Below are 27,847 nucleotides of genomic sequence, written 5' to 3'. Positions count from 1 at the left end.
GGCTTGTCCAGGCTTGCGATTGCGAAATGGGATGAAGTCCCTGGGTGCCTGCACGGCCCTTGTTTGAGGAGCTGCCTCCCAAAACTCTGGCCAGTTTCACAAGAGCGGAGGTGTGGATCAACTCCCCAGAGCTGGGACAGGTGCTCCCTCCTGCCCCCCCTCCCCACCAACCCCAAACAAGCCCCGACTCCTCACTGCAGTGGGGGCTGCAGGATGAGACACCCCCCCACCCAGGCTCCAGGTCCCCAAGGAGGGGACTGTGGCTCCCCTGGTGTCTGGGCTAAAAAGTGAGCCCCCTACCCCACCCCCGCTGGGTTTATGGGAATTCCCTCCCATAGCCGTTTAGATATTAACTCAGCCAGGACCAGGGGAAGCAAACAGGCTAGGGCTGGGACGGCCAAGGGGACAGACGCCTCCAGGCTGTGGCCCCGCCACACCCTTCCACCGCGATGGCCGAGCCCTGGCCACTGGCCTTGATGTTGTTGCTGTGTGGGAGCCCCTTGTACCGCGCTGAGCCTCTGTGAGTCTGGGGGCGGGAGGGCGGGGCTGGGGGGGGGGGCTCCTGCAGAGCCGGCGTCTGCACAGGTGCCCTTGCATTCCTCTGCTGGCAGGTACATCCTGGTCACCCCCCGGGTGCTGCGGCTGGGCAGCCCGGAGAACATCCATGTCCAGGCGCACTCTGAGTCCAGGGAGCGCCTCCAGGGGAGCCTCGAGGTGAACTTGACGGTGTGGGACTTCCCCCTGAGGAAGACGCTGTTGGCCAGCAGCCGGGTCGTCCTCTCGGCAACAAATGACTTCATGGAGCAGACACCCGTGACGGTGAGTGGCAGGCCAGGATGGGCGACCCCGAGGGGAGGCCGCGGGTCAGCAGGAGGGAGAAAGGCTGACCCTGGGGAGAGATCCCAGGAAGTACTGCAACTACCGTTCAGCAGGTAGAGGGCCTGGCTGTACTTCCAGCTCTTCTCCCGTCCTGTGCATTGGGAAATCCAGTGTTCCCGAAGCCGGGACCCCAGAGGATCCCACCACTAGCCCATCTGATGCCTCTGTGCAAATGACATAGGGCGCCCTCTGCTGGTCTCTTGCAGAACTGCACATGCACTAGATTTTTCTCCTTGTCTTGGCTGAGTGCCATTGTACAGTGAGTTACCTGCGCAGCTGCTCCCAGAGGGGCCATGCTCAGCTACTTCTTCTAAGATCCGGCCCAAGGAGGGAGACCCTAGATGAGCCTGAGGGCTGTGGGCATCTCTCCCCCAGGTTCCTGAGAGCCTGCTGTTCCCCCGACACGAAAAGCCAGGCCAGCACTACGTCATCATCCGGGCAGACTGGAAGCCCACCTCCGTCTCCTCGTTCATGGAGAAGATAGTCCTGGTGGCTCCCCATGCTGGCTACATCTTTATCCAGACGGACAAGACCATCTACACCCCCGACCACATGGGTATGGTCCCAGGGTATCTGGTCTGTGGCACACGCTGACTTGTCCTGGGCCTCCGCCATGGTCCAGCATGCTAAAAATCTTCCAAGGCCTCCCTCTTTCCAAATATCCCCACCATCCACAACCCTAAAGGCCCCCACCCTCTCTCCAGACCCCCTCGCCCTCCCTGCCTCTGTCCGATGCCCAGAGCCCACCTGTCTCCTGCAGTTCAGTACCGAGTCTTCGCTGTCAACCACAAGATGGATCCTGTGAACAGAGCCATCCTCCTGGACATCAAGGTGGCCTCTACTGCCGAGGAGGGGGAGGGAGTGTGGCTTCTGGGAGGCTGGACGGCCAGAGCCCTCCCCCAGGGCAGCCACCAGCCCCACCCTCTGTCCCTGCAGAACCCAGATGGAGTCACCGTGATCAGCCACAGCCGGCAGGTCATCAATGGTCTTTTTGATAGCTCCTTCCACCTCCCAGAGCTCGTCAGGTGCCCGTCGCAAGCCCGGGAGGAGGAACCGGGGGGGGGGGCTGTGCCCCGTGCAGCCCCACCTCTCCTAACTTGCGGTGTTTCAGTCTGGGGACCTGGACCATCGAAGCCAGTTACCAAAGTGCAGGCAAGCAGAAGTTCAAGGCCACCTTTGATGTGAAGGAATACGGTGAGGAGGGGTGTGGGTGGTGGGCACTCACGGGGCTGTGGGGCTGGCTCTGAGCAGCAGGGTGGGAGCTGAAGGCTGTGGACAGGGAGGGGCAGAAGGGGACGGGTGGAAGGCTGAGGATGCCCGCCGCCTGCTCTCTTCCCAGTGCTGCCGTCTTTTGAAGTCCAACTCACCCCCAACAAGACTTTTTTCACCCTCAATGATGAGGCTCTGGGCGTTGACATCCAAGCAAGGTGAGTCCCTAACCCTCTCCCCCTCCCACCCAGGCCCTGCTGGAGGGCCAGTGACACCGAGAACTGGAATGGGTGGAGAGGAGCAGGCCACTTCTGTAGCCCTTTTCTGCTATGTACGAGGCATCCCAGGTCTCCCGTGAGGTTGTACAGACCACGCCTTCCCCCTTGAGGTTGTAAAGGCCCTCCCTTCAAGTTGACAAGGCTACCCAGGCCGCCCTGTTTCCCTAACGGAGTTGAACCACGTCTCGTCTCATCTGGCACCACGTGGTCCAAACCATCTCCGAGAGTCCCCGAGGTGGCACAGGCCACCGCTGCCCTTGGAGGTTGTCCCGGTCATCTCTGTTACCCCATGGGATGGTGAACGCCACATGGGCTGCCCCTGGGGAGCTGATGACCACCTCCAAGCTCCGTGCTGGCCACCTGAGGTCACGTGGGCGCTGCCTGCCACTTCTGGGTGCTGCACGGATGGCTCCTGCGGGCCCAGCGGGTGATAGGGGCCACCTTGCCCCCCTCACGAGGTTGTCCCGGCCACCTCTGCCAGCTCGTAGGTGCCTCAGATCCTGTGTGGCTCTGCAGGCCTGCATAAGCTCTCTCTACCACCTTCTGAGGTGGCACAGCCACACCTGCCAGCCATCAAGGTTGCACGGGACATAACTTGTCACCTGCCAGGGTTGTGTGGGTCAACAAAGAAACCACCCCTTCCCCGGAACTCCCAAAGTGGCTCAGCTACTGCTGGAGCCCGTGAGCTCGCCCAGGCCATCCCTGGAGCCAGCGAGACGACCCTGCACCCCCCAGGTACATATTCAACAAGCCGGTGGACGGACACGCTCTGGCCATCTTTGGGCTGAAGGTGGACAACATCCGGACCACCATCCAAGGGTCTCTGCAGAGGGTGGAGGTGACTGACTCCCAGCCCCTCCCCCACCCCGGGGCCCCCTCCCCCGATTAGTCCCCCAAGAAACCATCTTCCCCATCCCCCGTCTAAGAACAGGTCTCTGAAGGGCAGGGCCACGTGTCCCTCCAAAAAGACACGCTGCTGGCTGCGTTCCAAGACCCTGAGGGGGACTTCAGCGGGGCCTCCATCTTTGTCAACGTCACCGTGTTCTCCTCAGGTGCCACCCTCCCCCAGGCCGCTGGCTCAAGTCCCGACACAGTCCCTTATCCCAGCCCCCGGGGACTCTGCGCGCGTGATCCCGGGCCGCGTCCTAGCCTCAGTCTTCGAGGAAAACCCTAGAATGGCGGGTGGGAGGGAGCTGAAATCTCACCAGAGGCTTTCTCTGCCTTCCCCACGCCAATACAGCTGTCGTCACCCTCCCACACCCCACGGTCCGCCTGTCTCCACAGGAGGCGAGATGGTCCAGGCGGAGACCTCGGGGGTGAAGATCACCCGGAAGGCCTTCAACATCAAGTTCACCAAGACACCGCAGTATTTCAAGCCCGGGATGCCTTTCCACTTTAGGGTCAGGGCCTGAGCTTGCTCCAGACAGGGACTCAAAGCCCCGCCCCCAAAACGGACCCCCTGGGAACTAAAAACCCAGGCTGAACTCACTCCTGTGAGATTGCACAGCCCACACCCTCCCCCATGAGGTCAAGACAGCGCCCCCTTGTGGCCTTTCGGTGTGCCCCTTACGCAGCTGTGCAGTCCTACCCAGGGCACCTGCCCCGTTCCCACGTCTCGCGCCAGGCCACGCCCAGGCCTGCCCTTCGGCTCAGCCCAGGTTCCACCCCCAGGTCTTCGTCTCCAATCCTGATGGGTCCCCAGCCGCCAGAGTCCTTGTCCGCTGCCAGAACCACAAAGTGTACACCTCGGACAACGGGATAGCCGCTCTGGCCATCAACACCGACGCGGCTTCCAGCGAGCTCACCGTCCTGGTACCAACTCGACAGGGAAAGGACGGTGGGACTGGGGGTGTAGGAGCGGGAGGGACTGGGGCTTCCCTGACCGGCCCCCTCCTCCAGGTGGAAACCGAGTCTCCTCACCCAGAGCAGCAGGTTTCTGCCAGGATGACGGCTTGGCCCTACTCAACGCAAGAAAACTCGGGGAACTTCCTGCACGTCGAGGTGAACACGATGGGTACGGACGTCGGGAACAGCCTCCAGCTAAGCCTCAACACACGGCATGCGAATCCTGCGACCAAGGACGAGATCACTCACTTCACCATCATGGTGAGGGGCTGGGGCTCAGGGCCTGGCTTGCTGGGTGGCGGCAACTGTGAACAAAGCTGCGAAGGTGGCAACTGAACCGGGCGGGCTCACGCCCAGAGGCTAACGGCCCGTGTTCATGGCGCCCCCTTGTGGGCCGACTTCTCATCTCCAACCTCCCTCTCAGGTCCTCAGCAAGGGCAGGGTGGTGAGTGCCAGGCAGCAGCTAAAGAGCTCGGGGAGCGTCTACACGTCGGCTATCATCGACGTGACCCCGGAGATGCTGCCCTCCTTCCGCATCGTGGCCTTTTACTTACTGCCCAGAGGAATGAGCCAGAACCCCGAACTGGTAGCTGATTCCATATGGATTGACGTGAATGACAGGTGCATGGGCACGGTGAGCCAAACCCCTTGTCGTTGTACGTCATCATCATCAGAGGGGGTCTGTACAAGTTCAGAAGTTACCTCTCGGGGGGGGGGGCAGGAGAGAGGGAGAGGACGAGGTGTGGCCTTAGGAACTCAACACAGGGCAAATCCATAAACCCGTGCACTAGGGATTGTCCTGGTGGAGTTCCCAGAGGGTTCACCAGGAAATGAGGGACCACAAACCTGGAAGCAGGGTTGGGTCACCCACGAGTCCCTTTTCCTGACGTCTTTCTTCTCTTTGACTCAGCTTAAGGTTGGTTTAAAGCGTGATGGGGTCATCCAGCCCTTGGAGCCCCAGAGCCAAGTGGAGCTGAAAGTGACAGGTGATGCGGAGGCCAGGGTGTGGCTGTTGGCTGTGGACAAAGCTGTGTACGCCTTGAACAGCAAACACAAGCTCACTCAGAAGAAGGTGAGAACGTAGGGGCCACGGTCCAGGGTGCTAACTGGCCCCTCAGCTTCTTTACTTGTATAAGGGGCAGCATCCCTGGGTGAGGGGATTCGAGGAGATAATGCAGGAAAGGTGGTAAGGGTTCAGTAAACAGAAGAGGGTGTGAGAATTTTTATATTGTTTGAGCCTGAATTTCCGCTGCACCATTGGCTGCCTCCCTGGACGGATGAGACAAGTCCCAGACCCAGGTCCCTCTCTCGACCTCCAGGTCTGGGATGTGGTGGAAGAACATGACATTGGCTGCACAGCAGGAAGCGGGAAAAATAATTTTGCTGTGTTCAAGGATGCTGGACTGGACTTGAAGATCAGCACGGGAATGGACACCCTGGCAAGCTCAGGTGCTGGAGGAGGAGCAGGGCGGGAATGGGGCAAGGCTGCCACTGGAGTTTGATGTCAGACAGGCAAAGGCTAAGATCCTACCATGCGCCAGTCTGTTCTCTCTCAAATCTCAATCGCCATGACCTCATGCCAGGCAGTAGGGTGGAAGGAAGGGAGAGGGGAGGACATTTCTTTTGCATCTCATTGGCCAGAACTCAGGCAGATGGCCCCATCTAAGTGCAGGGAAGGTCGGGAAATGTAGTCTCTCTTCTGAGTGACTTCTTAGTGATGGAGATGTAGTTGTCACAGACAAGGCGAGAATGGATTTTGGAGAATACTAGAAGTGTCTTCTCTCTGCCGTAAGCAGTGATGTTAATGGCTGTTTCTGTTTACCACTTGCTGGACCTGGTGCTAAGTAGTTTTATATGCATGAGCTCATTAATAGAAATAGGATCGTGTCCAAGTTACATCACTAGGGAGATCAATACCCAGAAAGGTTAGGAGATTTGATGAAGGTCACCCAGGCTTTAAGTGTTGAATCTCGAGTATATGAGGCTATGAGCTGACAGGTAATGCATCTAAAGCACTGGGCACACAGCAAGCACCCAACAAATACCATCAGAGGCGTTGACAATGATCTTGACAATTATCCTCGTATTCTTCCCTCTCATCCCCAGACTGGCGGTGCCCCCAGAGCCCCCCTCCCAGCCGCCGACGCCGCTCCCTGAGGAGGCTGGAAGCAAAAAGGGATGCAGGTCAGAACCCAAACTGGACGTGCCCCTCCCAGCTCCCCAGACTACTGCCCCCATCAGGCCTTAGAACAGGAAGCCGAGTCCCTGTAGGTGTTTCAGGCAGGAAGGGTTACTAGCGGGAGACTGGCACTTACACACTCGTTGGAAGGGCTGTGAGGGTGGGAGCTGGCAGGCAGTTGGAGGAGTATAAGGTGCACCCCACTTCAGCTCTTATGGTCAAGACCTTAAAATCTCAGGACAGCTGCTGCCCGTTCTCTCACGTGGCTGGTAGAATTGCACCTGTTCCAAAAAGACACATAGGCTGGAGCCCACTCATCAGCTACCATGGATACAGGCAAATGAGTTTGGCTTCTCGTTGCCTTCTGGCTCCTACACAACAGCGTCTCATCCCAGCTAGAACCCTAGCAGCAAGGCAGTCTGGGAAGTGTGATGCATCCAGTCCCAGCTAGAACCCTAGCAGCAAGGCAGTCTGGGAAATGTAGTGCATCCAACCCCAGCTAGAACCCTAGCAGCAAGGCAGTCTGGGAAATGTAGTGCATCCAACCCCAGCTAGAACCCTAGCGGCAAGGCAGTCTGGGAAGTGTAGTGCATCCAATCCCAGCTAGAACCCTAGCGGCAAGGCAGTCTGGGAAGTGTGGTGCATCCAATCCCAGCTAGACCCCTAGCAGCAAGGCAGTCTGGGAAGCGTAGTGCATCCAACCCCAGCTAGACCCCTAGCAGCAAGGCAGTCTGGGAAGCGTAGTGCATCCAATCTCAGCTAGAACCCTAGCAGCAAAGGATTCTGGGAAATGTAGTTTTTAGATGCCTTGCATCTGCATCCAGAGGGACTGCAGACCAAAGTCAAGTGTGTGAGATGCCTAGCTCATGTGCCATTCCCAAGGCCAGGGTGCAGACTGGAAGAGGAAGCCCTGAGTGTGGAGACCATGGAAGAGGGGAGGCAGCAGTGCGTGGTGTTAGAAGCATGGATTCTAGTCCCATTCCTGCCACTTGGTAGCTGTGTGACCCTGGGCAAGTGAATTCACTTCTCTGTAGCTCCACTCGCCCCATGGGCTCAATGTGAAGTTGCAAAGAAAAGCTACAGGCATGAGGACCAGCCTCTGCCACAGAGTGAGGGCTAAGAGGCGAGGTGTGCCTGGCATTTAAGGTGGCCGGAGTCCTGCCTGCTCGGGCCCGCCCAAACCCTCCTGTCTCCCTCTGATTCCGGTCCACAGTGAACAAGTTCAAGACAGAGCTGGAGCGGAAGTGCTGCGAGGCTGGGCTCAAGGAGAACCCGGCGGGGCTGGCGTGTGAGGAGCGGACACGGCACGTCCTCCACGGCCCCTCGTGCATGGCCGCTTTCCTGGACTGCTGCCAACTGTCTGAGACCCTGACTCGGGAGGCCAGGGAGGAGAGGCTGCTCCTGGGCACAAGTGAGGGAGGGGGGTCACGGCAGGAGACGTGGGGTGGGGCGGGGGCCCTCCCGGAGGGGTCCGAATGGGGGAGACCACTGCAATCCGCTCCCTGCAGCCGATGACGATGACGAGTTCTTGGATGACATCTTCCTGGATGATTTGCCCGTCCGGACCCTGTTCCCGGAGAGCTGGCTCTGGAGATCGGTTACTCTGCCAGAGAGTGCATCAGGGTAGGGCCCCCGCAGCCCCACACGCCAGCGCCTGGCCCCCAGCCCTTCCAGCTTTGCACATCTGCTCACCGCAGCCAAGGACACCAGCAGGGCATGAAACCTCAGGGCAGACCCAAGATAGGATCCACGTGGGTGGGGATAAAGTGGATCCCGCAGACTGGTGCCCCTGCAGTGAGGATGTCCTTAGTGGCATCCCATAATATGCCCCAGACAGGGACCTGCCCCCTCCCCTAACTTCCCAACCCAGAGGCCTGGCCAAGCAGCAGAAAAGGGATGCCCCCACCCCCAACTTCCGGCAGGACCTCCCACCTCCTCACCTTGGTGAGCATGCCAGATTCCATCACCACGTGGGAATTCGTGGCCGTCAGCCTCAAGGCTGGACGAGGTAAGCGCAACCATCCCCATGTCAAGGAGACGGGAGGAGGGTAGCCCCGCCCTGCCCCAGGAGACTGACCTCTGTCCCAACCCAACGCGCCCTCCTGGCCCCAGGTCTCTGCGTCTCGGACCCCTTTGAGCTGACTGTGATGAAGTCGTTCTTTGTGGACCTGAAGTTGCCCTCGTCCGTGGTCAGGAATGAGCAGATCCAGATCCAGGCCGTGCTGTACAATTTCAGGAGCCGGCAGGTCAAGGTGAAGCCGCCCCTCTCCAACAGAGCCCTGTCTGTGTGTTTTATAAAAGGGGGGGAGATCTATGTATGTATGTATTTGAAAGGCAGAGTGTCAGGTTATGGGGGAGGGGGAGGGGAAGGGGGAGGAAAGGGGGAGGGAGTAGTTACAGGGAGGGGGAGGTTACAGGGGGAAGGGGAGGGGGTGGTTCTGGGGGAGGAGGAGGGGAGGAGAGGGAAAGGGAGAGGGAGAGGGAGAGGGATCTTCCATCTGCTGCTTTACTTCCCAAATGGCCGCAACAGCCACGACTGGGCCAGGCTGAGTTGGAAGCCAGGAGCTTCCTGGTCTCCCCGCATGGGTGTCAGTGACCCAGGCACTGGAGCTTCTCTCCTGCTCCTCTCCCAGGCTCATTGGCAGGAAGCTGCTTCAGGAGTGGAGCAGCTGGGACTTGAACCAGGGCTCCATTATGTGATGTTTGCTGCACCACAAAGCCAGCCCCAGTCGCAGCCTTTAGGAAATCTTCTGAAATATTTTCTCATCGAAGCCTCATGAAACCCTCATCTGAGGATTGTCATAATCCTTGGTTTAGAAATGAAGAGAGGTAGGCCAGTGCCGTGGCTCAATAGGCTAATACTCCGCCTGCGGCACCGGCACACTGGGTTCTAGTCCCGGTCGGGGCACCGGATTCTGTCCCGGTTGCTCCTCTTCCAGGCCAGCTCTCTGCTGTGGCCCGGGAGTGCAGTGGAGGATGGCCCAAGTGCTTGGGCCCTGCACCCCATGGGAGACCAGGAGAAGCACCTGGCTCCTGACTTTGGATCAGCGCAGTGCACCGGCCGCAGTGCGCCAGCCACAGTGGCCACTGGGGGGTGAACCAACGGCAAAGGAAGACCTTTCTCTCTGTCTCTCTCTCTCACTGTCCATTCTGCCTGTCAAAAAAAATTTAGAAATGAAGAAAATGAAGAGAGGTGGGTGGGTGTTTGGCAACGCCATTCAGACAAAACTTAGGGGGCTGGAGCAGTGGTGTAGTAGGTAAAGCCACTGCCTACAGTGCCGGCATCCCATATGGGCGCCGGTTCTAGTCCAGGCTGCTCCACTTCCAACCCAGCTCTCTGCTATGGCCTGGGAAAGCAGTGGAAGATGGCCCAAGTCCCAGAATAATCTCCTGGCTCCTGGCTTCCGATCAGCCCAGCTTCAGCTGTTGCTGCCATTTGGGGAGTGAACCAGTGATAGAAGACCTCTCTCTCTCTCTCTTTCTGTAACTCTGTAAACAAATAAATCTTAAAAAAAAAAAAAAAAGCAAAAGACACCCTTTGGGAGGCCAGCATTCCATCTCAGGGTGCCTGGGTTCAAGTCCCTGCCCTGCTCCTGGCTCCAGCTCCCTGCTAATGCACACCCTGGGAGGTGGCAGCGATGGCTCAAGGTCTTGGGTCCCTGCCACCCACAAGAGAGACACAGATGGAGCTCCTGGCTTCAGCCTGACCCAGTCAGGAATGAGCCAGCAGGTGGAAGATATCCTTCCCTCCCCCTCCACACACACTCTGACTTTCAAATTGATAAAAAATTAATCAATAAAAAGGCGACAAAGGGAAGGAGGACACTAGGGCTTGGAGAGATTAAAGGGGGTTATCTGAGGTCACACACTACCTGGTGGCAGAGGGACTTCTGACCTGAGCAGGCTCTTTGCTCTCATCCACTGGCCTGTGCTGTCACCCACTCGGGCAGCCCAGGGCTGGGTGGAGGGAGGGGTTGTGATCTGAGGGTCCTGGGTCACCCCCCGCATCAGGAACCCCTACCAGTCTGTCCTCTCCTAGGTCCGTGTGGAGTTCCCCTACAAGGAGCCGCTCTGCAGTGCTTCGAAGCCGGGAGCCCCGTCCCGCCAGGTGGTGACTGTGCCCCCCACTTCCTCCAAGATAGTACCGTTTGTGCTTCTCCCTCTGGAGCTAGGCGAAGTGGAGGTGGAGGTCAAGGCCGTGGGCCCCGAGGCCCGGGACCACGTGAAGAAGACCCTGTTGGTCCGGGTAATGGGAACCTCAACCCCTTGCCCCTGGGTCCTAGGCCAGGTGATCATGGGAGGTGCAGGTGAACCCCGGGTGGACAAACAGGCCTCCCGGATGGGAGTGAGGGGCCAGAGAATGGGGTTCAAGGTACAGTCCATGGACAGGCCTGGGGGAACCCCAATGTTTTGGAGTCAGGTATAGGCTCATATGTTTTTTTAATTTATTTGACAGATAGAGTTAGACAATGAGAGAGAGAGACAGAGCGACAGAGAGACAGAAAGGTCTTCCTTCTGTTGGTTCACCCCCAAAATGGCCACTATGGCCGGAGCTACACTGATCCGAAGCCAGGAGCCAGGTGCTTCTCCTGGTCTCCCATGCAGGTCAGGGCCCAAGGACCTGGGCCATCCTCCACTGCACTCCCAGGCCACAGCAGAGAGCTGGACTGGAAGAGGAGCAACTGGGACAGAATCTGGCACCCCAACCGGGACTAGAACCCAGTGCCATATGGGGTTCCGGCACCACAGGCAGAGGATTAACCTAGTGAGCCACGGCACCGGCCCTAGGCTCATTCTTGTCTCTGCTGTGTGACTTCAGGCAGCTTATGAACTGGTCTGGTCTTCTATTCCTCCTCTACCTCACAGACGATCATCATACCCAGGAATAGTCAGAGAGCTGTGAGGACTGCCCACAACTAGCTTAAGACCCATCGAGCTAAATTATGTTCCCAGATGATTAAGGATTTTTTTTTTTAGAATTTTTTTAAAGAATTTTTTTTTGTATGTAACAAACACAAAGTCAGCCCCTACGATCTAAGTGTTTTAATATTGGGGCAGGCATCCCAGATCAGAATGCTTGTTCGAGTCCCATCTGCCCCGCTTCTGATCCAGCTCCTTGCTAATGCACCTGGGAAAGCAGCGGAAGATGGCTCAAGTGTCTGGGCCCCTGCCGCCCATGTGGGAGAGCCGGATGGAGCTCCAGGCCCCTGAGTTGGCAGGGCTCAGTCCTGACTGCTGTGGTCATTTGGGGAGTGAACCAGCAGATGGAAGATTCATTCAATCAGTCAGTCTCTCTCCCTGTCCCCTCCCCTCCCCGCCTTTCAAATACATAAAACCTTTTAAAAATTAAAAATGTTGGCTGGCGCGTGGCTCAATAGGCTAATCCTCCGCCTTGCAGTGCCAGCACACCAGGTTCTAGTCCCGGTCGGGATGCCAGATTCTGTCCCGGTTGCTCCTCTTCTAGGCCAGCTCTCTGCTGTGGCCCGGGAGTGCAGTGGAGGATGGCCCAAGTGCTTGGGCCCTGCACCTGCATGGGAGACCAGGAGAAGCACCTGGCTCCTGCCATCGGATCAGCGTGGTGCACCGGCCGCAGGGGCCATTGGAGGGTGAACCAACGGCAAAGGAAGACCTTTCTCTCTGTCTCTCTCTCACTGTCCACTCTGCCTGTCAAAAAAACAAAAAAAAAAAGACAAAAGTTAACTCACTGAGCCCACAGCACATCCCTAGGGACTATGATGATCTGCTTTTCGCAGACTAAAAAACTGAGCCCCAGAGAGGGTGAATACTTTGCCCAAGGACACGCAGCTAGGAAGAGCTGGGATTCTGTGCTTCTAAGTCAGCCGAGACTGCCTCCGACTGTCCCTAGCGTTGCCGTGACTACCATCACTGGGGTTTTTAACCTTGGTTCCTGGTTTCATCCTCCAGGCAGGAGGTCAAGTACAGAGATTATCGCACAGCTTCCTCCTAAATCCGCAAGGTTGGTCGTATCCACAGCGTGGATCCAGAGTCCTGGGGCCGTGCTGGGGAGGAGAGAGGGGGCTCAGAGGAGCCCGCTTGTCACCGAGAGCTGTGCCTCCTCAGGTCGGACCCAGACGGAGCTGGTGCCGCGGCGGGAGTTGTTGAACAAGGTGCCCGACACGGAGGCAGAAGTGTTTGTCAGCGTCCAAGGTGCTGGAGGGCACAGGTGCTGCGGGTGGGGCTCTGCAGCTGTGGCCCCTCCAGAGCCTACCGGAACACGAGGGCAGCGAAGGCTGGGGGCTCTGCGGGAGGCGATCGGGGAGCTTAGACCACCTCGGAGGTAACCCGACTTGCCCACCTGACAGGCGACATCCTGGGTGAGACGATCGTGGGGAGCCTGACCCCCAAAGAAACCCGGAAGCTGCTGACGGTCCCCACCGGCTGCCCCGAGCAGACGCTGAGCAAGCTGGCGCCCGTGATCATCCTGACCAAGTACCTGGACTCCACGGGCCAGTGGAGCAAGGTCGGGGTTGAGCACAGGGAGCAGGTGCTGAAGAACCTCGTCATCGGTGAGACGGGGCTCCAGGGGCCTCTCGCGAGCGGTTGGGATAACCCTGGGGGTGGGGAGGGTCCCCATAGGACACACCCAGGAAAAACACCCAGCTCTGATTATTCCCGACCTGATGCCGCTGCCCCCAGGTGACTCCCAATTCCCCAACAGTGACCTCCGGTCACTCACTCTGCCCCCTGCTTCCCCCAGACAGCAACCCCCTAATCACTATCCCAGGTTACACCCCCTCAGGGCCACCCCCAGGTGAATGCCAGAATCACCCCGGGAGTGGCTTCCCTGTTGCATCAGGACACTAACACCTCCCCAGGGCACAACCAAACCCCAGAAGGAAGCCCCTGGCTACACTCAGAGACCCGCCTCTGACCACTCAGCCGCCAACACACCACTCGGGTTCTTTGCAGTAGCATCCCAGGAGTGCTCATTTAGCCTGGGGGTTACAAAGCCCGGGGCCCACATCTGGGGTCGATGCCCGGCTCCAGCTCGGGGCTCCAGCTTCCTGCTGATGCAGACCCTGGGACACAGCGGTGCTGGCTTGAGTGGTTGAGTTCCTGGCTCTCAGCTTTCGCCCCAGCTGCTGTGGGCCTTTGAGGGAGTGAACCAGCAGATGAGAGTGTGTTCCCCTCCCTCCCCTCCCTCTCCTCACTTCTGTGACTCTCTCAGCTCTCTTATTCTCAAGTTAATTTTAGCAGACAGTAACCCCACCCAGGAACACCTAGACACTGCAACCCCCAATACCACACCCACATAGAAACTCCCAATGGAACTTTTGTGCACCCAGGAGGGGCCACTTCAATATATATATATATATATATATATATATATTTAAGATTTATTTATTTATTTGAAAGGCAGAGCTACAGAGAGAGAGAGAGAGAGAGAGAGAGAGGTCTTCCATCTGCTGGTTCATTCCCCAGATGGCCACAATGGCCAGAGCTGGGCCGATCCAAAGCCAGGAGCCAGGAGCTTTTCCCAGCTCTCCCACGCAGGTGCAGGGGCCCAAGGACTTGGACCATCCTCTGCTGCTTTCCCAGGCATATTAGCAGGCCACTGGATTGGAAGTGGAGCAGCCAGGACTTGAACCGGTGCCCCTATGGGATGCCGGCATTGCAGAGGGCGGCTTTACCCACTGTGCCACGGGGCCAGCCCCACCTGATATGACATCCTCACGTGGCTGCCCCTGTGTGACATGATCATGCTGGCTCCCTAGGTTTACATCTAACTAACACCCCCAAGGAAAATCCCAGGTAGGACCCCACAGGCTGCCCCCTTCTTCCAGGTGGCACCTGGATAAGAACCCCTCCCACGATTGCTCCAGGCAGCAGCTCCCAAGTTACACCCTGGCCCGGGGCCTCCGAGGTGGCCAGGTCCCGGCTTAGTCCTAGACAGTAGAACCACATCGTCAGTGCCCAGCAGCTACACCTGAGCCATCATCCAACAGGTCAGGTGCTGACCCCTCTCCCAGGTTACACTCAGACTCCAGCACACCACACGGGTAACAGTAACACAAGAATGGGCACTCAGCCTAGCGATTAATACATCCACGTCCTGCATCGGAGTCCTGGGTTCGATTCCTGGCCCCAGCCCCTTGCTGCTGTGCCCTGTGGGAGGCAGCGGTGATGGCTGGAGTAAGTGGGCTCTTGCCACGCATGTGGGGGACCCAGGCTGAGTCCACCTGAGTCCCAAAGCCCCCACCTCAATACACCTGGACGATCGGTTGCCTCCTCCAAGTTATGTGACACACGCCCAAGTCACCCAACACCCAGTCTCCCCCACAAGCTGTGTTCCGTGTCTCCCCAGGTCACACGCAGATGCTAAGGTACCGGAGTGCAGATGGTATCTACCGTCTCATACAGAACTCTCCAGGAAGCACCTGGTGAGGGTGACCCTGTCCCTTTTGCCATCACCCTCTTTGGAAGCCCCAGGGGGCTGGGATGACCCCCGAGAGTTTCCACACTGTAGGGTCTCAGGGTGGGAAGGCGTTTCGCTGACACGAGGGTGGGCTTCCATGCTGGTGGACCTGGGGAGTGGTGAGTGGAAGGGATCGGTCTGGAGCAGGCTGGTCTTCGATGTGGATTCCCACGCAGCGTAGACGCCCCTGTCGCAGAGCCCCCTTCGGCTGCCATTCTCATTGACGCCCGTTCCTCTCTCCCCGCCGGTAGGTTCACGAGCTACATGTTCCGGATCTTCGCCCTGGCCTATCCCATCATGACAGACAAGCTGCCCAGGCTGTCGGAACTCTGTGCCATGGCCAAGTGGGTCATCACCCAGAGGCAGGCGGAGGACGGGCACTTCCTGGAGAATGGCCCGGTGGTCATGAAGTCCATGCAGGTGCCTGCTGCGCCCTCAGAACAGGAAACCCTCGGGTAGACTCAGAACAGGAAAGAGTTAAGGCTCCGGCTCACGTGCCACACCCTGGGCCTGGACCACTTGCGCTCTGTCACTATGTGGATGCAGCTGGTACTTCTGGAGTCCAGTCTCTCCCTCACCCCCACATCCATCAGGAGCTAGCCCTGGCCCTCCTCCCTCTGGGCCCAGGTCCTCCCTGTCCTCATCCCTTGCCATCAACCCTTCCTCCACACCAGCCTCCAGAAACATTTCTCAAATGCAGCCCAGCAAGTCATTCCCCTCCTCAAACACCTGCTATGGCTCACTCTTGCCTTTGTCTATGTGCCACCCCAAGCCTCACACTCACCTGCTCACTGGTCCCTCAGATCCACCTGCGTGTATCTGCTTATGCCTGCACTTCCTTCAGTGCACACAGGATCTTCCCTCCAGCTCTTCCTTTTCCCACACTTGGCCAAATCACATTTTCTCTTGAGGTTTAGCTCGGATGCCAGCTCCTTTCTGGAAGTCTCCCCCCGTGAAGACCAGCCCTGCACCTGTCTCTATCATTGCACCTGTCATGTTCTTGACTCATTCATTCATTCATTCATTCAACAAACATTTATCCAGGGACTCCTGTGTACCATGCTTTGTGCTGGACACTTAGGGAGATGCTAAGGTCAACAAAAGAGCGGCAGTCCCGTGGGACTCACAAGCTGGCAGGGGTGAAGGGAGACAGATTGTCACTAGGAATTGTGTAAGTCACAATCGTTCTAAGCTCCCTGGGAGAGAAACGCCAGAAGAGAGTAGTTGGCAGAGGCTATGCCTGGCTCTGGGAAACCTTCAAAAGGAAATGTTCAGGGTGAATGTGAACTTGAACTTGGGGACACTATTCAACTCAGTACAGGGGGTGAGGGTGGAAGCTGGGAGGTGAAGGAGAAGTTTGAAGCCCCCATTGATCATTTACTAGCCAATGGGGTGACATTTCCCCTGACCCTCAGTTTTCTTATCAGTAGAATGGGGCCATCACGAGCATGCTCTGAGATGGCACAAGGAGCTTGGAGTCGGGGCTGTTTGCTTTAGTTAGTAGGGCAGATGCTCCATGTGGCACAGTGGTCCACAGTGTTACACCAGCGACTCACATCGGAGCACCAGTTCAAGTCTTGACTGTTTGACTTCTGACCTAGCTCCCTGCTGAAGTGCCTGGGCCCCTGCCACCCATGTGGGAGACCTGGATGGAGCTCCAGACTCCTGGCTTCAGCCTAACTCAGTGCCAGTTGTTGAAGCCATTTGCAGAGAGAACCAGCAGACAGGCCTTCACTACTTTATCTATCTGTCTGTCTATCTATCTATCTATCTATCTATCATCATCATCTGTCTGTCTTCCTGTCTCTCTGACACTCTACCTTTCAAAGTGAATAAATCTTTTTTAAACAAGCAAAGTCAGGCAAGAAAGGTTGGGGAAGGCATTCTCCAAGATTCTCAGAGGATTGCAGGTGTTGCTGTCACCCACAGGGTGGCTACAAAGGTTCCGAGGCGGACATATCCCTCACAGCCCTCGTCCTGATAGCCCTGCACTCAGGCCAAGAACTGTGCAGTCCAACCATGCAGGTAGGACTCCGGCGGGGGGCATGGGATGTGCAGGAGGCTCCCTGCCCCCAGGGAGCTCTCCCACCCACCCTCCTTTCCCTCTGAAGCCCTCCCTCCTAATGTCCAGAGCTGGTTCCTCTGATTATCTCCTTCTGGCCTCCTCCCTCTGACCCTCCAGAATTTGGATGCCAGCATCAAGCGAGCCAGTAACTTCCTGGAGACAAAGCTCCCCACCATCCAGACGACCTTTGCCATAGCCATAGTCTCCTACGCACTAGCCCTGGCCAACAGCCCCAAAGCCAATGACCGCCTGGACAGCTTTGCCAACTACAGTCACTGTGGAGACTGTGGGGAAGGGGCAGCAGGTAAGGGAATGACCTCAAACCCAGCCATCTGCAACTCATCGCTTATTTCCGGAGTGCCCACGAAGGGCGAACCTATTCTCGAACTCAGATCCTGAGAAGTCATTGTGAACAAGAATGATGCGGTCCCTGCCCTCAGGGGTCCACCATTCCCCAGGGCAGGCAGTAGAAGACAATCAGGTCAATATGTGATTGAGATAAGCGCTGGGGTTACAACATACTAGGGGTGCCAGAGTTATGGCAAGAACACAGTCCAGGTTGGAGGGCTGGGTGGATGATGAAAAGACACACCTGTGTGAAGGACCAAAGCATTCCAGGCAAAGGGAATGATGCAACCAAACACCTTCAAGTGGAAAAGAATGCCTGGGGATCACAAACCATGGGTTACCGAGAGGGACCTACCTCCTGTGGCAAATCCTCTGTCAGCCCCACAGGTCTATATCCTGCCTGCTCCCAAGTCAAGGGGTGTGAAGTTAGAGAACTTGCTGCAAATGGATTGGAGGAGTTGGTTTTTTTAAAAGATCTATTGTTTGATTGATTGCAGTTAAAGAAGGGGAGAGACGGGGAGAGATTGTCCATCTGCTGTTTCGCTCCACAAATGGCAGCAGCGGCCAGGGCTGGGCAGAGAAAGCCAGGAGCTGGCAACTCCATCCAGGTCTCCCACATGGGTGGCAGAAGCCTAAGCACTTGAGCCATCCTCAGCTGCTTTCCCAGGTGCCTTAGCAGAAAGCTGGATCAGAAGTGGGGCCACCAGGACTCGAGCCGGTGCTCACATGACATGCTGGCCTTGCAGGTGGCTGCTTAACCTCCTGTGCCACAGTGCCAGTCCTCGGAAGACCTTCTTTGAACCTCAGTTTCCCCATATCAAAAAAGTTAGAGTCCCATCTCCTAGGTGGTTCTAAAAACCTGACAGCCATTCATTTCCTCGGCAAGGGACTTCCTGTAAAGTAGGCACTCAACAGAGCAGCAGAGGAGAGAGGAGGGTTCAGATGATGCAAAGAGAAGGCAAAGTGAGGTGGATGGGCCCGGCTTGGGGTGACCAAGTGGGCATCCCACTTCTAGACAAAACCTACTGGCCCGTGGGTGAGCCGGACGAGGACTCCCTGTATACCATTGAGGCCACAGCCTACGCGCTGATGCAGAAGCTGCAGTTGGGTCGATTCAATGAGACGCACGCCATCGCCAACTGGCTACTGGAGAAGCGGGAGCTAGGAGGAGGCTTCAAGTCCACCCAGGTGATGGGGCCCCTGGGAGGTGGGGGTTGGGGGCGACTGCAGAGGTGCCGGTGCAAGGGGAGAACCGGAAGGAGCTGTCCGCGGTGCTGACTGTGGGCCTGGGCGCTGTCTGTGGTGCTGATCTGTGGCACCGACATCCCAACACCCAGACGACGGTGGTGGCCATCGAAGCCTTGACCTCCTTCCGCAAAAACGTGCCCTTCGAGGGAGAACAGAATCTGGATGTCCAGATCAGTGTCCCCAAGAGAGCTGTGCATGTCAACTGGCTCATCAATCATAACAATGCCTACCAGCAGCGATCGGCAAAGGTAGGGGCAGCTGCGGGGCAGACAGGAAGTCTGTGCAGAGGTGGCAGTGGGAGTGAGGCCATGCCCCTGCCAGTCTTCCTCCTTAGTTGATCTCATAACCATTGGAGATCTGGCTATATTGTCAATGTAGTCATTCATCTATTCCATAAGCATTTCCTAATCATCTACTATGAGCCAATCTGTCTCCTAAGCTTTGGTGTACACTATCAAAGACCTCTACAACTTAGGAAGAAATTAAGATACCAGATATATTCTATACAGCGGTGGCATCCCTTAGACCCAAAATATGGGTGGCACATCAGTAAGAGAGTCTGTTTTCTCAAGTTGTCAAAGGGCCCTGTGCTGCCCACCTCCTCTGCTCCATGGGTCCCTTTGTAAGGGGTTCCTGAGCAGGACAATAAAGATATGTGACTATATATATATATATGTATATATATTATACATATATATACATATGTATATATATATCTATTCAAAGCATTCTGAACATAGGAAAAGATAAATAAATGTGAAAGGGAAGAATTACTTGGGTTTGGGGAGTAATCTTCCTGACATAACTGTATGGAAGGGGTATCAAGCTTTAATCATTTACCACAGAGATTCTGCCTCTATAGAATTCTTTTTTAAAAAAAGATTTAGTTATGTATTTGAAAGGCAGAGTTACAGAGAGAGAGAGAGAGAGAGAGAGAGAGAGGTGTTTTCCTCTGCTGGGTCACTCCCCAGATGGCCTCAATAGCCAGAGTTGTGCTGATCCAAAGCCAGGATCCAGGAGCTTCCTCCAGGTCTCCCAAGTGAGTGCAGGGGCCCAAGGACTTGCGCCATCACCTGCTACTTTCTCAGGCCACAGCAGAGAGCTGGATCAGGAGTGGAGTAGCAGGGACTCTAACCAGTGCCTATAGGGAATGTTGGCACTGCAAGCAGCGGGTTTACTCTCTACGCCACTGCACTGGCTCCTGGAATTCTTAAATTTTGTTATTTTACTTCAGCAAACATCCCAAACTGTTGATCCACTCCCCCAAATGCCTGCTATGGACGGGGGGTGGGCAAAGCCAGGAGCCAGGAACTCAGTCCAGGTCCTCCATGTGATTGGCAGAAACCCAATTACTTGAGCCATCACTGCTACTTCCTGGGTCTGTATTAGTGGGGAACTGGAGTCAAGACCCAGAGCCAAGAACTGAACTCAGCTTCTTGATGTGGGATGCAGGCACCCCAACCAGCAGTTTTACCACTCAGCACAATTCCTGCCTCTCAAAGTTTATATTTTAGTAGGGGAGACAGAGTGAAGAGATGTGAGAAAGAGACCATTTAGTGTGTTCGACTGTGGCATGTGCTGTGGAAAAGTGAGTGCGAGAGGAATTGGGGGCATCGGTGACTTACAATTTTAGACAAAGTAAGCTAGGAAGATCTCACCGAGGAGGAACCAGCTGAGCAAAGACCTTAAGGTGCCAGGTTCGTGGGTATCTAGGCAGAGGAACCATCGGGGCAAAGGCCTCGAGGCAGGAGCATGGCAAGGAGGCCAGGGAGTCTGAAAGGGATGAAGGGAGGCGAGGGCAGGGACATGATGGGGGAACTATGTAAGGCGAGGTTTTGTCAAGCTCGGTGGGGATGGTAGCTTTTACCCCAAGTGGAGGGTCTGGTACAGGGAAGCATTCATTTATTTCATATATTCATAATAGTTACAATATGGCACTAGGCATGATTCATATATATGTTGAACTATTCCTTAAAACGACGCTATGAAGTGGGTGCTGTTATTGACCTGGGTTTACAAATGGGGGAAGGAGAAACGGAGAAGTCAAATAACTTGGCTAAATCACACATGTGTTCCATCGAGAAGAATGGGCGTTTTTGAGATCCCGGGAGCACAGGTAGGGAAAGAGTGTTCCTTATGTAGGAAAAAGGATACAGCGGAGACCCCGAGGCAGGCACAGGCATGGTTTGAAGGGAAGATGCCTGAATAGAGCCCAGTCGAGGGGATGGCACGGCTCAGCAGTGAGCACTTGGAGGCCACGGCAAGCTTTCAGGAATTGATTCTACAGACAGTGGGGTTCAAGCAAGGGTGATATGGCTGACTGTGACTTTTAAACTCTCACTCTGAGCGATGTAAGGAGCATATAACGAGTAAGGCAAGAGTGGATGCAGACAGTCCAGGGGAGGCATCCACGGGGCCGCCCACAAGTTGGGCAGATTCAAGAGAAGCATGTGATGCTAAGACTGAGCTCACAGATCTGGCAGATCCGTGCCAGTGTAGACACCACCAACACTCAACGAAGAAGGAAAAGCAGGATCATTCCCCTGGGGAATGAATGACCCACCAGCTCCAAGCTGGGGAAAGAACCAGGCTCCCAGCACTCGGGCGTCCCTGTCTCCCAGCCCACGTGGCACCTGACCACCTCTAACTGCTCCCTCCGCCCTCAGACCCTTCTCTCCCTTCCCTCCAGTTCTTCAGCCAGGACGACCTCGTGATCACAGCCAGCGGCCACGGAACAGGCACCATCTCGGTAGGTCGGGAATCTTCACTCTCTCCGTCCACAACAAAACACCACGTGCTGGGGGACTTAGAACCAACACGCATGCATTTCTCACAAAGTTCTGGAGGCTGGGGGAGTCCACGACCCAGGCACCAACAGGCTTGGCGTCTGCTGAGGGCCAGTTTTCACTTCTATCACTGCAGAAGGTTCTGCCCCACACGGCTGGATCCTAGAGATGGTGCTGCCCCCGCCCCTGAGGCACCAAGAACACAGCTTGGCAGTAGATCCCCCACATGGCCAGAGATCTGGGCGGAGGAAAGGGAGGAGGGGGGATGGGCTCTGACACCGCGCTTTCTTGCCCTGTTAGATCCTCACCACGTACTACAAGTCCCCAGAGTCCTGGGAGAGCCCCTGCACCAGGTACCACCTGAACGTGACTCTCCACAGCACCCCAGAAGGTGAGCTTGGACCCACGGTGCACCGTCTCCATATTTTTTGGTTAATGTTGTCACTTATCTTGTTTATTTGAATGGCAGAGATCTTGCATCCTCTGGGTCACTCCCCCATGTGCCTACAACAGCCAAGATGGGGCCAGACTGAAGCCAGGAGCCAGTAACTCCACCCAGGTCTCCCACATGGGTGGCAGGGACCCAAGTACCTGAGCTGTCACCTGCTGCCTCCCAGGGTCTGCATTAGCAGGGAGCTGGAGTCAGGAGCAGAATTGAGGGTTTCTTTTTTTTTTTTTTTTCTTTTTTTTTTTTTAAAGGCAGTGAACAGTGAGAGAGAGAGAGACAGAGAGAAAGGTCTTCCTTTTCCATTGGGTCATCCCCCAATAGCCGCTGCGGCCGGCGCACCGCACTGATCTGAAGCCAGGAGCCAGGTGCTTCCTCCTGGTCTCCCATGGGGTTCAGGGCCCAAGCACTTGGGCCATCCTCCACTGCACTCCCAGGCCACAGCAGAGAGCTGGACTGGAAGAGGGGCAACCAGGACAGAATCTGGCGCCCTGACTGGGACTAGAACCCGGGGTGCCGGCACTGCAGGCGGAGGATTAGCCTATTGAGCTGAGGGTTTCTTTATTTCATTTAAACAATCATTCACTAAACACATTTATTGCTTTATTCGGTCAATCAGCATATGTTTAGTAAACATTTACTGCCTGCAAGGCCATTTCTTGACCTGGGAACACTGGCATGAACAAAAAAAAAAACCTATCCTGGGGCCAGTGCTGTGGAATAGCGGGTAAAGCCACCCCCCTGCAGTGCCGGCATCCCATATGGGCACCGGTTCAAGTCCTGGCTGCTCCACTTTCCCATCCAGCTCTCTGCTGTGGCCTGGGAGAGCAGTAGAAGATGGCCCAAGTGCTTGGGCCCCTGCACCCGCGTGGGAGACCCAGAAGAGGCTCCTGGTTCCTGGCTTTGGATCAGCCCAGCTCTGGCCAGTGCAGCAATTTGGGGAGTGAACCAGCAGATGGAAGACTCTCTCTGTCTCTTTCTCTCTCTCTCTCTCTCTCTGCCTCCCCCCCCATCTCTGTCTTTCAAATAAATAAATAAATTAAAAAAAAAAAACTATCCCTGCTGCTCCTGGACATGAGGGGAGGGGTCAATGATATACAAATAACAATATAGGAAGGTGCTTCAGAAAGTTTGTGGAAAATCGAACTAAAGAGGCTGACATGGTGCAGTGGGTTAAGCCGCTTCATGCAATGTTGGCATCCCGTGTCAAAGTGCTGGTTCAAGTCCCAGCTGCTCCACTTCCAATTCAGTTTCTTGTTAATGCCCCTGGCAAGGAAGCAGGTGATGGCTCAAATACTTGGGTCCCTGACACCCATGTGGGAGACCCAGATGGAGTTCCAGTCTCCTGGATTTGGCGTGGCCCAGCCCTAGCCATTGTGGCCATCTGGGGAGTGAACCAGCAGATGGAAGACCTCTCTCTCTCTCTCTCTCTCTCTCTCTCTCTCTCTCTCTCTTTCCCTTCCTCCCTCCCTCACCCTTCCTCCCTCCCTCCCTCTCTCCCTCTCTCTTTATCTCTCTGCCTTTCAAGTAAATGAATAATTTTTAAGTCCATGATTGTAACCACCAGGCTACCCAGCCACTAACCTCCTACTTTTTGTCTACAGCAAATAAAAAGGGAGAGGAGACCTTCCGGCTCCGAATGGAAACAAGGTCAGGGCTGGTGTCCTGAGGGCTGGGTGGGAGGGCAGCCCCACCTCCTGGACCCCTGTTCCATAGCTGCCCTCCCGTGTGCTGCACGGAGAATGGGAACCCGTCAGGCCAGCATCTCCACCCTGCCTCCCCCTGCTTGTCCTCCGTTCTGTCTCCATCCTGCCTTCTCCACGGGCCCCAGGGTGTTACCAGCTTGTCTGGAGGTTCAGAGTCAGAGGGGTCGGGTGGACCCTCCATGGTTTGGCCTCTGGCTGTGGCCTTTTTGCTGGCTGGCAGAGTTCCAGGCTGCAGGACATCATGTGGCAAGAGACGAAAGTGCACCTGCCTGTCTGTCTCCATTTGAAGCCAGCAGGATTCAAACGTGGGGACTCCATGCCGAGGATCCGATCCCATCTCCTCACTTCCCAAAGCCCCCACGCTGAGACACCATAACTGGGTTGAGTTGCCACTCTCTCAGTGCCAACAACATAAAACTTCAGGGTCCAAACTCCTGCTGTGGCATCTGGGCTCTGCCTACCATGGCCAGCCTGCCTGTGCCATGACCCAGGTGTCCCGAGCTGGTTGTACGCCCTATATACCGCCTGGTTCTCATCTCCTCCACACACCTCAGTCTTGCCCTGACCCCAACCTCCCTTGTTCAGGTCTGCCCCAGATATAAACTTGTAATGAGCACCTGCTGTGTGCCCAGCTCTGTTGTGGATGCTCCAGGCACAGCCACAAGCAAGGCAGACTCCCTGCCCTGGGGAAGCTTGCCGTCTGCTAGGGGAGACAGACAGTAGCCAAGGAACCACTAGACATGAAATGAAATAGCAACTTTCTTTAAAAAAACATATTTATTTGAGAGGTAGAGTTACAGATAGAGAGAGGGAGAGACTGAGAGAGAGTGGTCTCCCATCTGCTGGTTCACTCCCCAAGTGGCTGCAAAGGCCAGAGCTGAGCCGATCCAGAGCCAAGAGCTTCTTCTGGGCCTCCCAAGCAGGTGCAAGGGCCCAAGCACTCGGGTCATCTTCTACTGTTTTCCCATGTCATCAGCAAGGAGCTGGATCAGAAGTAGAGCAGCCAGGACTTGAACTGGTGCCCACATGGGATGCTGGCACTGCAGGTGGCAGCTTTACCAGCTACGCCACAGTACCGGCCCCTAAAGTCTTAATTAAAAAAAAAAAATGAGGAGCATCGCAGGACGGAAAGGGAGAAGCGAGGACTCCTGGCTGGGAAACAGCCTGTGCAAAGGTCCAGTGGCAGGAGAGGGACTGGGGCTTCAGAGCAATCAGATGGAGGCGGGGTGTGAGGGGGTGAAGTGGAAGAGGCCCCATACGGTCAGGGGCAGGGCGGAGGCCGGGAGGTCTGGGAGAGGGCCAGACAGGCCGGCAGAGGGGAGCGTGGAGGAAGGGAGGGGCAGTGGGGAGCGAGACTGATGCTGTGAAATCCCCAGGTACCTGGGCGCTCAAGACGCCACCATGACCATCATGGAGGTGTCCCTGCTCACCGGCTTCTACCCTAACCAGGAAGACCTCAAACAGGTAACACAGACCCCATCTGCCTGCTGCTGGCTGCGTCTCCCCGTCCCTGCGTGGGTGCAGGGGCCATCTACCCAGCGCTAGCCCCTTGGGGTAATGCCCCATGGTCCATGGCCATGGTCACTTCCCGAGGACGCCTTGCACGGTCTGAGGCAGGCTCAGTGGGGCTGATCGGACAGAGGTTGGGAGCTGTGGGAGATGCTGCCCCTGAGGGGCCGGGGGCCTTGGAGGGTCTCCACCAGCCCCAATCGCCCCCTGTGCCCCAGCTGACCAACAACGTGGAGCCGTACGCCTTCCAATACGAGACCAAGACAAGCTCCAGCGACAGCTCCGTTGTCCTGTACCTGGAGAAGGTGAGGGAGGCCTGGCGCCCTCCGCGGAAGGCCAGTGGGCAGCCCAGTGGGCGGAGGATCCACTTCTGGCCCCCGGCCCCCGCGCCTTGTTTGCACTTGAACCGCGTCCTCTGAGGTCGGCTCCTCTGATCTGGATGTGTGTTGGCAATCTCGCCTGGTCAGAGGTCACCACCAGTAGTCTTGGCCAAGGCCCTGTGGCCAGTGCCACGAGGTCAGTGCCCCCTGGTCGGCTCAGAGAGAAATCCCCTCCCCCAGCTCTCCCACCAGGAAAACACGGTGCTGGGCTTCCGCATCCACCAGATGCTGCAAGCCGACTTCCTGCAGGCCGCCATGGTCACCGTGTACGACTACTACGAGCCCTGTGAGCAGGGGGCTGGGGGAGACTGGTGTCCAGCGAGGGCGGGGCGCAGCAGCGCGGGGGCGGGGCGTGGAAGAGGACTGGGGCGTTGCCAAGAGAGGCCAGCCCACGAGTGGTTATAAGGGGCGTGGTCTTCCTGCTGCCAAGTGGGAGTGGTCAAGACGCTGATTGGGCAGAAACGAAAGGGTGGGGGTGGGGGAATGGGGTAGAGCGAGAAGGGAATGGTGTCAAGGGGGCGGAGCTTTCCGAGAGATTGGCAGCGTGAGGCTTGCAGGGGGCAGGGCCAGGAAGAGGAGCCGGTCTGGAGGGGACGGCCCAATGGGACGGAGTTTCCAGGGCCAAGGGCAGGGACGGGACCTGGAGTGGGCGGAGACTTCCGGCCAGCCTGGCCCCCCCGCAGCCCACAGGTGCAGCGCTTTCTACAACCTGCCCACGGAGCGCTCGTCCCTGCGGAAGATCTGCCACAAAGACGTCTGCAGATGTGCCGAGGGTGAGGTCCGGGCCGAGGGTGGCCGGGGGTCCAGGCGCCCCCCTCCACCTTCTGGCCGCCTTCTGGTCTACACTCAGACCCAGGGTTGCCGGTGCGGGGTGGCGGGGAGCGCAGGGAAAGTTGCCCCTTCCCCACGAGCAGTCAGAGCAGTGGCCTGCCCCCCGACCTCCACCCCAGGACAGTGCACGGCCCTGAGGACCGACAGCAGCCGGCTGAGCAAGGAAGAGCTACAGGAGGCGGCGTGCGAGGCTGGCGTGGACTTCGGTGAGTGTGGGCGCGACAGCCAGAAGAGCCCTCCCTGCTGGTCAGGTGCCAACCCCACGCCCTCCTGCCCTCTGCCTTCCCCAGTGTACAAGATAAAGCTGGAAGGTGTGGAGGCCTCGGCCACCACCCCCTACGTGTACTACAACATGCGGCTGCAAGCCGTCATCAAGAGTGGTATGTGCCGGGCGACAGGGGGCAGTGTGGAATCCTACCCTGGCGGGTCTCGGGCCTGTGCACACCCCCTCACCTGCCCCGGGGTCTCTTCCAGGCACTGACCCTGTCATCCCCAATACCCTGAAGAAATTTGTCTCCCACGCCACCTGCCACGACTCCCTGGATTTGCAAGAACAGGAGTCGTACTTGGTCATGGGCCAAACGTCAGACTTATGGAAAGTCAAATCCGAGTGCGTAGCAGGGCTCTGACTGCCCTGGGCTCAGACCTGGGTGTTCTCCCTTTCCCCAGCCCAGCCCGCAGCTCTGCTGGACTTGTCAGCAGGGAGTTTCGGGGCTGCCCTGTGTGGAGGTGCAGGTTGTGCACGGCACAACTCCAGGGACTCCTCCTGGGAATTTCAGTTTTCCAGCAGAGAGGAGTAAAGAGCCTGAGGCAGGGCTTCATCCCAGTAGTGCGGGATGGGGGCTGGAGGACGAGGAGGGCAGAGGGGCAAGGCGGGGAGGTCCCCAAGCTCCCAGGGCCACCAGGCCCTCCTCACTCTTCCTCTCTCCCACGCTCAGTTACACCTACGTCCTGGGCAAGGATACATTCCTCATGCTTTGGCCGGCAGACGGGGACGTGAGGAGGAGAAAACTGCTGGACGAGCTGGAGGAATTCTCCGAATATTTGACCACCCACGGCTGCCAGTCCTGAGACCGAGAGGCCTCGGCTGTCCTTGGTGACGCTCTCGGTGATGTGTCTCCAAGGAGGTCTGGGCCACTGGGCTTAACCCCAAATAAAGGACATGGAATCTCACACCCAACTCCAGACGTCTGTTCCTGCTCCAAGTGTGAGGGGGCTCCTCCCCCCACCAGGCTGCCCTAACCTGGCTTGCATCTCTTCTTCCTCTCTTCCTGTATCCCAACCACACGGGCCACCTCTGTGTCCTGACAACAACCAAATGCATTGCTGCCTCAGGACCTTTGCACACACTGTCCCTCTGCCAATGCACCCTCCCCCCATATCTGCCTGGACTGAACCCTTCCCTGTGTGGGGTCTGCTGAGAGGTCACCTCTTGCTGGGGGTGGGGGTGGGGCTCTAGTTCGAGTCCCAGCTGCTCCACTTCTGACCCAGCACCCAGCTAACGCACCTGGGAAAGCACTGGAAGATGGCCCACGTGCTTGGCCCCCTGCACTCATGTGGGAGACCTGGAAGAAGCTCCTGGCTTTGGACCAGCCCAGTTTCAGCTGTTGTGGCCATTTGGGGAGCAAATGGAAGATTCCCACCCCCACCTCAAATATTTATTTATTTATTGAATTTGAAAGGCAGAGATACAGAGACAGAG

General features: G+C 56.9%; 1 protein-coding gene across 2 annotated transcripts; it reads left to right on the top strand.

Annotated features, from left to right (window-relative positions):
- The first annotated feature begins 363 nt into the window (after positions 1 to 363).
- LOC100346672 (complement C3) lies at positions 364 to 27,318 on the top strand. 2 transcript variants are annotated; one of them, XM_008250749.4, is made up of 41 exons: positions 364 to 520; positions 612 to 819; positions 1,255 to 1,435; positions 1,640 to 1,710; positions 1,816 to 1,904; positions 1,991 to 2,073; positions 2,219 to 2,306; positions 3,102 to 3,204; positions 3,298 to 3,418; positions 3,651 to 3,766; positions 4,038 to 4,178; positions 4,266 to 4,472; positions 4,636 to 4,845; positions 5,122 to 5,283; positions 5,531 to 5,660; positions 6,318 to 6,395; positions 7,604 to 7,801; positions 7,899 to 8,013; positions 8,313 to 8,398; positions 8,503 to 8,642; positions 10,430 to 10,636; positions 12,316 to 12,367; positions 12,472 to 12,558; positions 12,714 to 12,917; positions 14,717 to 14,792; positions 15,079 to 15,247; positions 16,757 to 16,852; positions 17,010 to 17,196; positions 18,256 to 18,428; positions 18,578 to 18,736; positions 21,178 to 21,237; positions 21,575 to 21,665; positions 23,324 to 23,369; positions 24,802 to 24,889; positions 25,153 to 25,239; positions 25,495 to 25,600; positions 25,998 to 26,087; positions 26,265 to 26,351; positions 26,436 to 26,525; positions 26,620 to 26,755; positions 27,084 to 27,318. In XM_008250749.4, exons 1-41 carry the CDS (start codon positions 450 to 452, stop codon positions 27,214 to 27,216), a joined length of 5,022 nt encoding a protein of 1,673 aa, XP_008248971.2. In that variant the 5' UTR covers positions 364 to 449; the 3' UTR covers positions 27,217 to 27,318. The 2 variants fall into 2 exon arrangements, with proteins under 2 accessions (XP_008248971.2, XP_008248972.2); XM_008250750.4 differs by lacking the exons at positions 26,436 to 26,525; positions 26,620 to 26,755.
- The last annotated feature ends 529 nt before the right edge of the window (positions 27,319 to 27,847 follow it).

Source organism: Oryctolagus cuniculus, chromosome 16, assembly GCF_964237555.1.
Source record: "Oryctolagus cuniculus chromosome 16, mOryCun1.1, whole genome shotgun sequence".
NCBI classification, from domain to species: Eukaryota; Metazoa; Chordata; class Mammalia; order Lagomorpha; family Leporidae; genus Oryctolagus; species Oryctolagus cuniculus.
This window is presented reverse-complemented; position numbering and strand designations above follow the sequence as displayed.

Bases quoted from the DNA above. Each gene is read 5' to 3' on its own strand.
- LOC100346672 (XM_008250749.4), top strand. From the start codon at position 450: ATGGCCGAGCCCTGGCCACTGGCCTTGATGTTGTTGCTGTGTGGGAGC. The intron at 521-611 runs GTGAGTCTGGGG...CTCTGCTGGCAG, and splicing joins TTGTACCGCGCTGAGCCTCT to GTACATCCTGGTCACCCCCC. The intron at 21,666-23,323 runs GTGAGCTTGGAC...TTTTGTCTACAG, and splicing joins TCTCCACAGCACCCCAGAAG to CAAATAAAAAGGGAGAGGAG.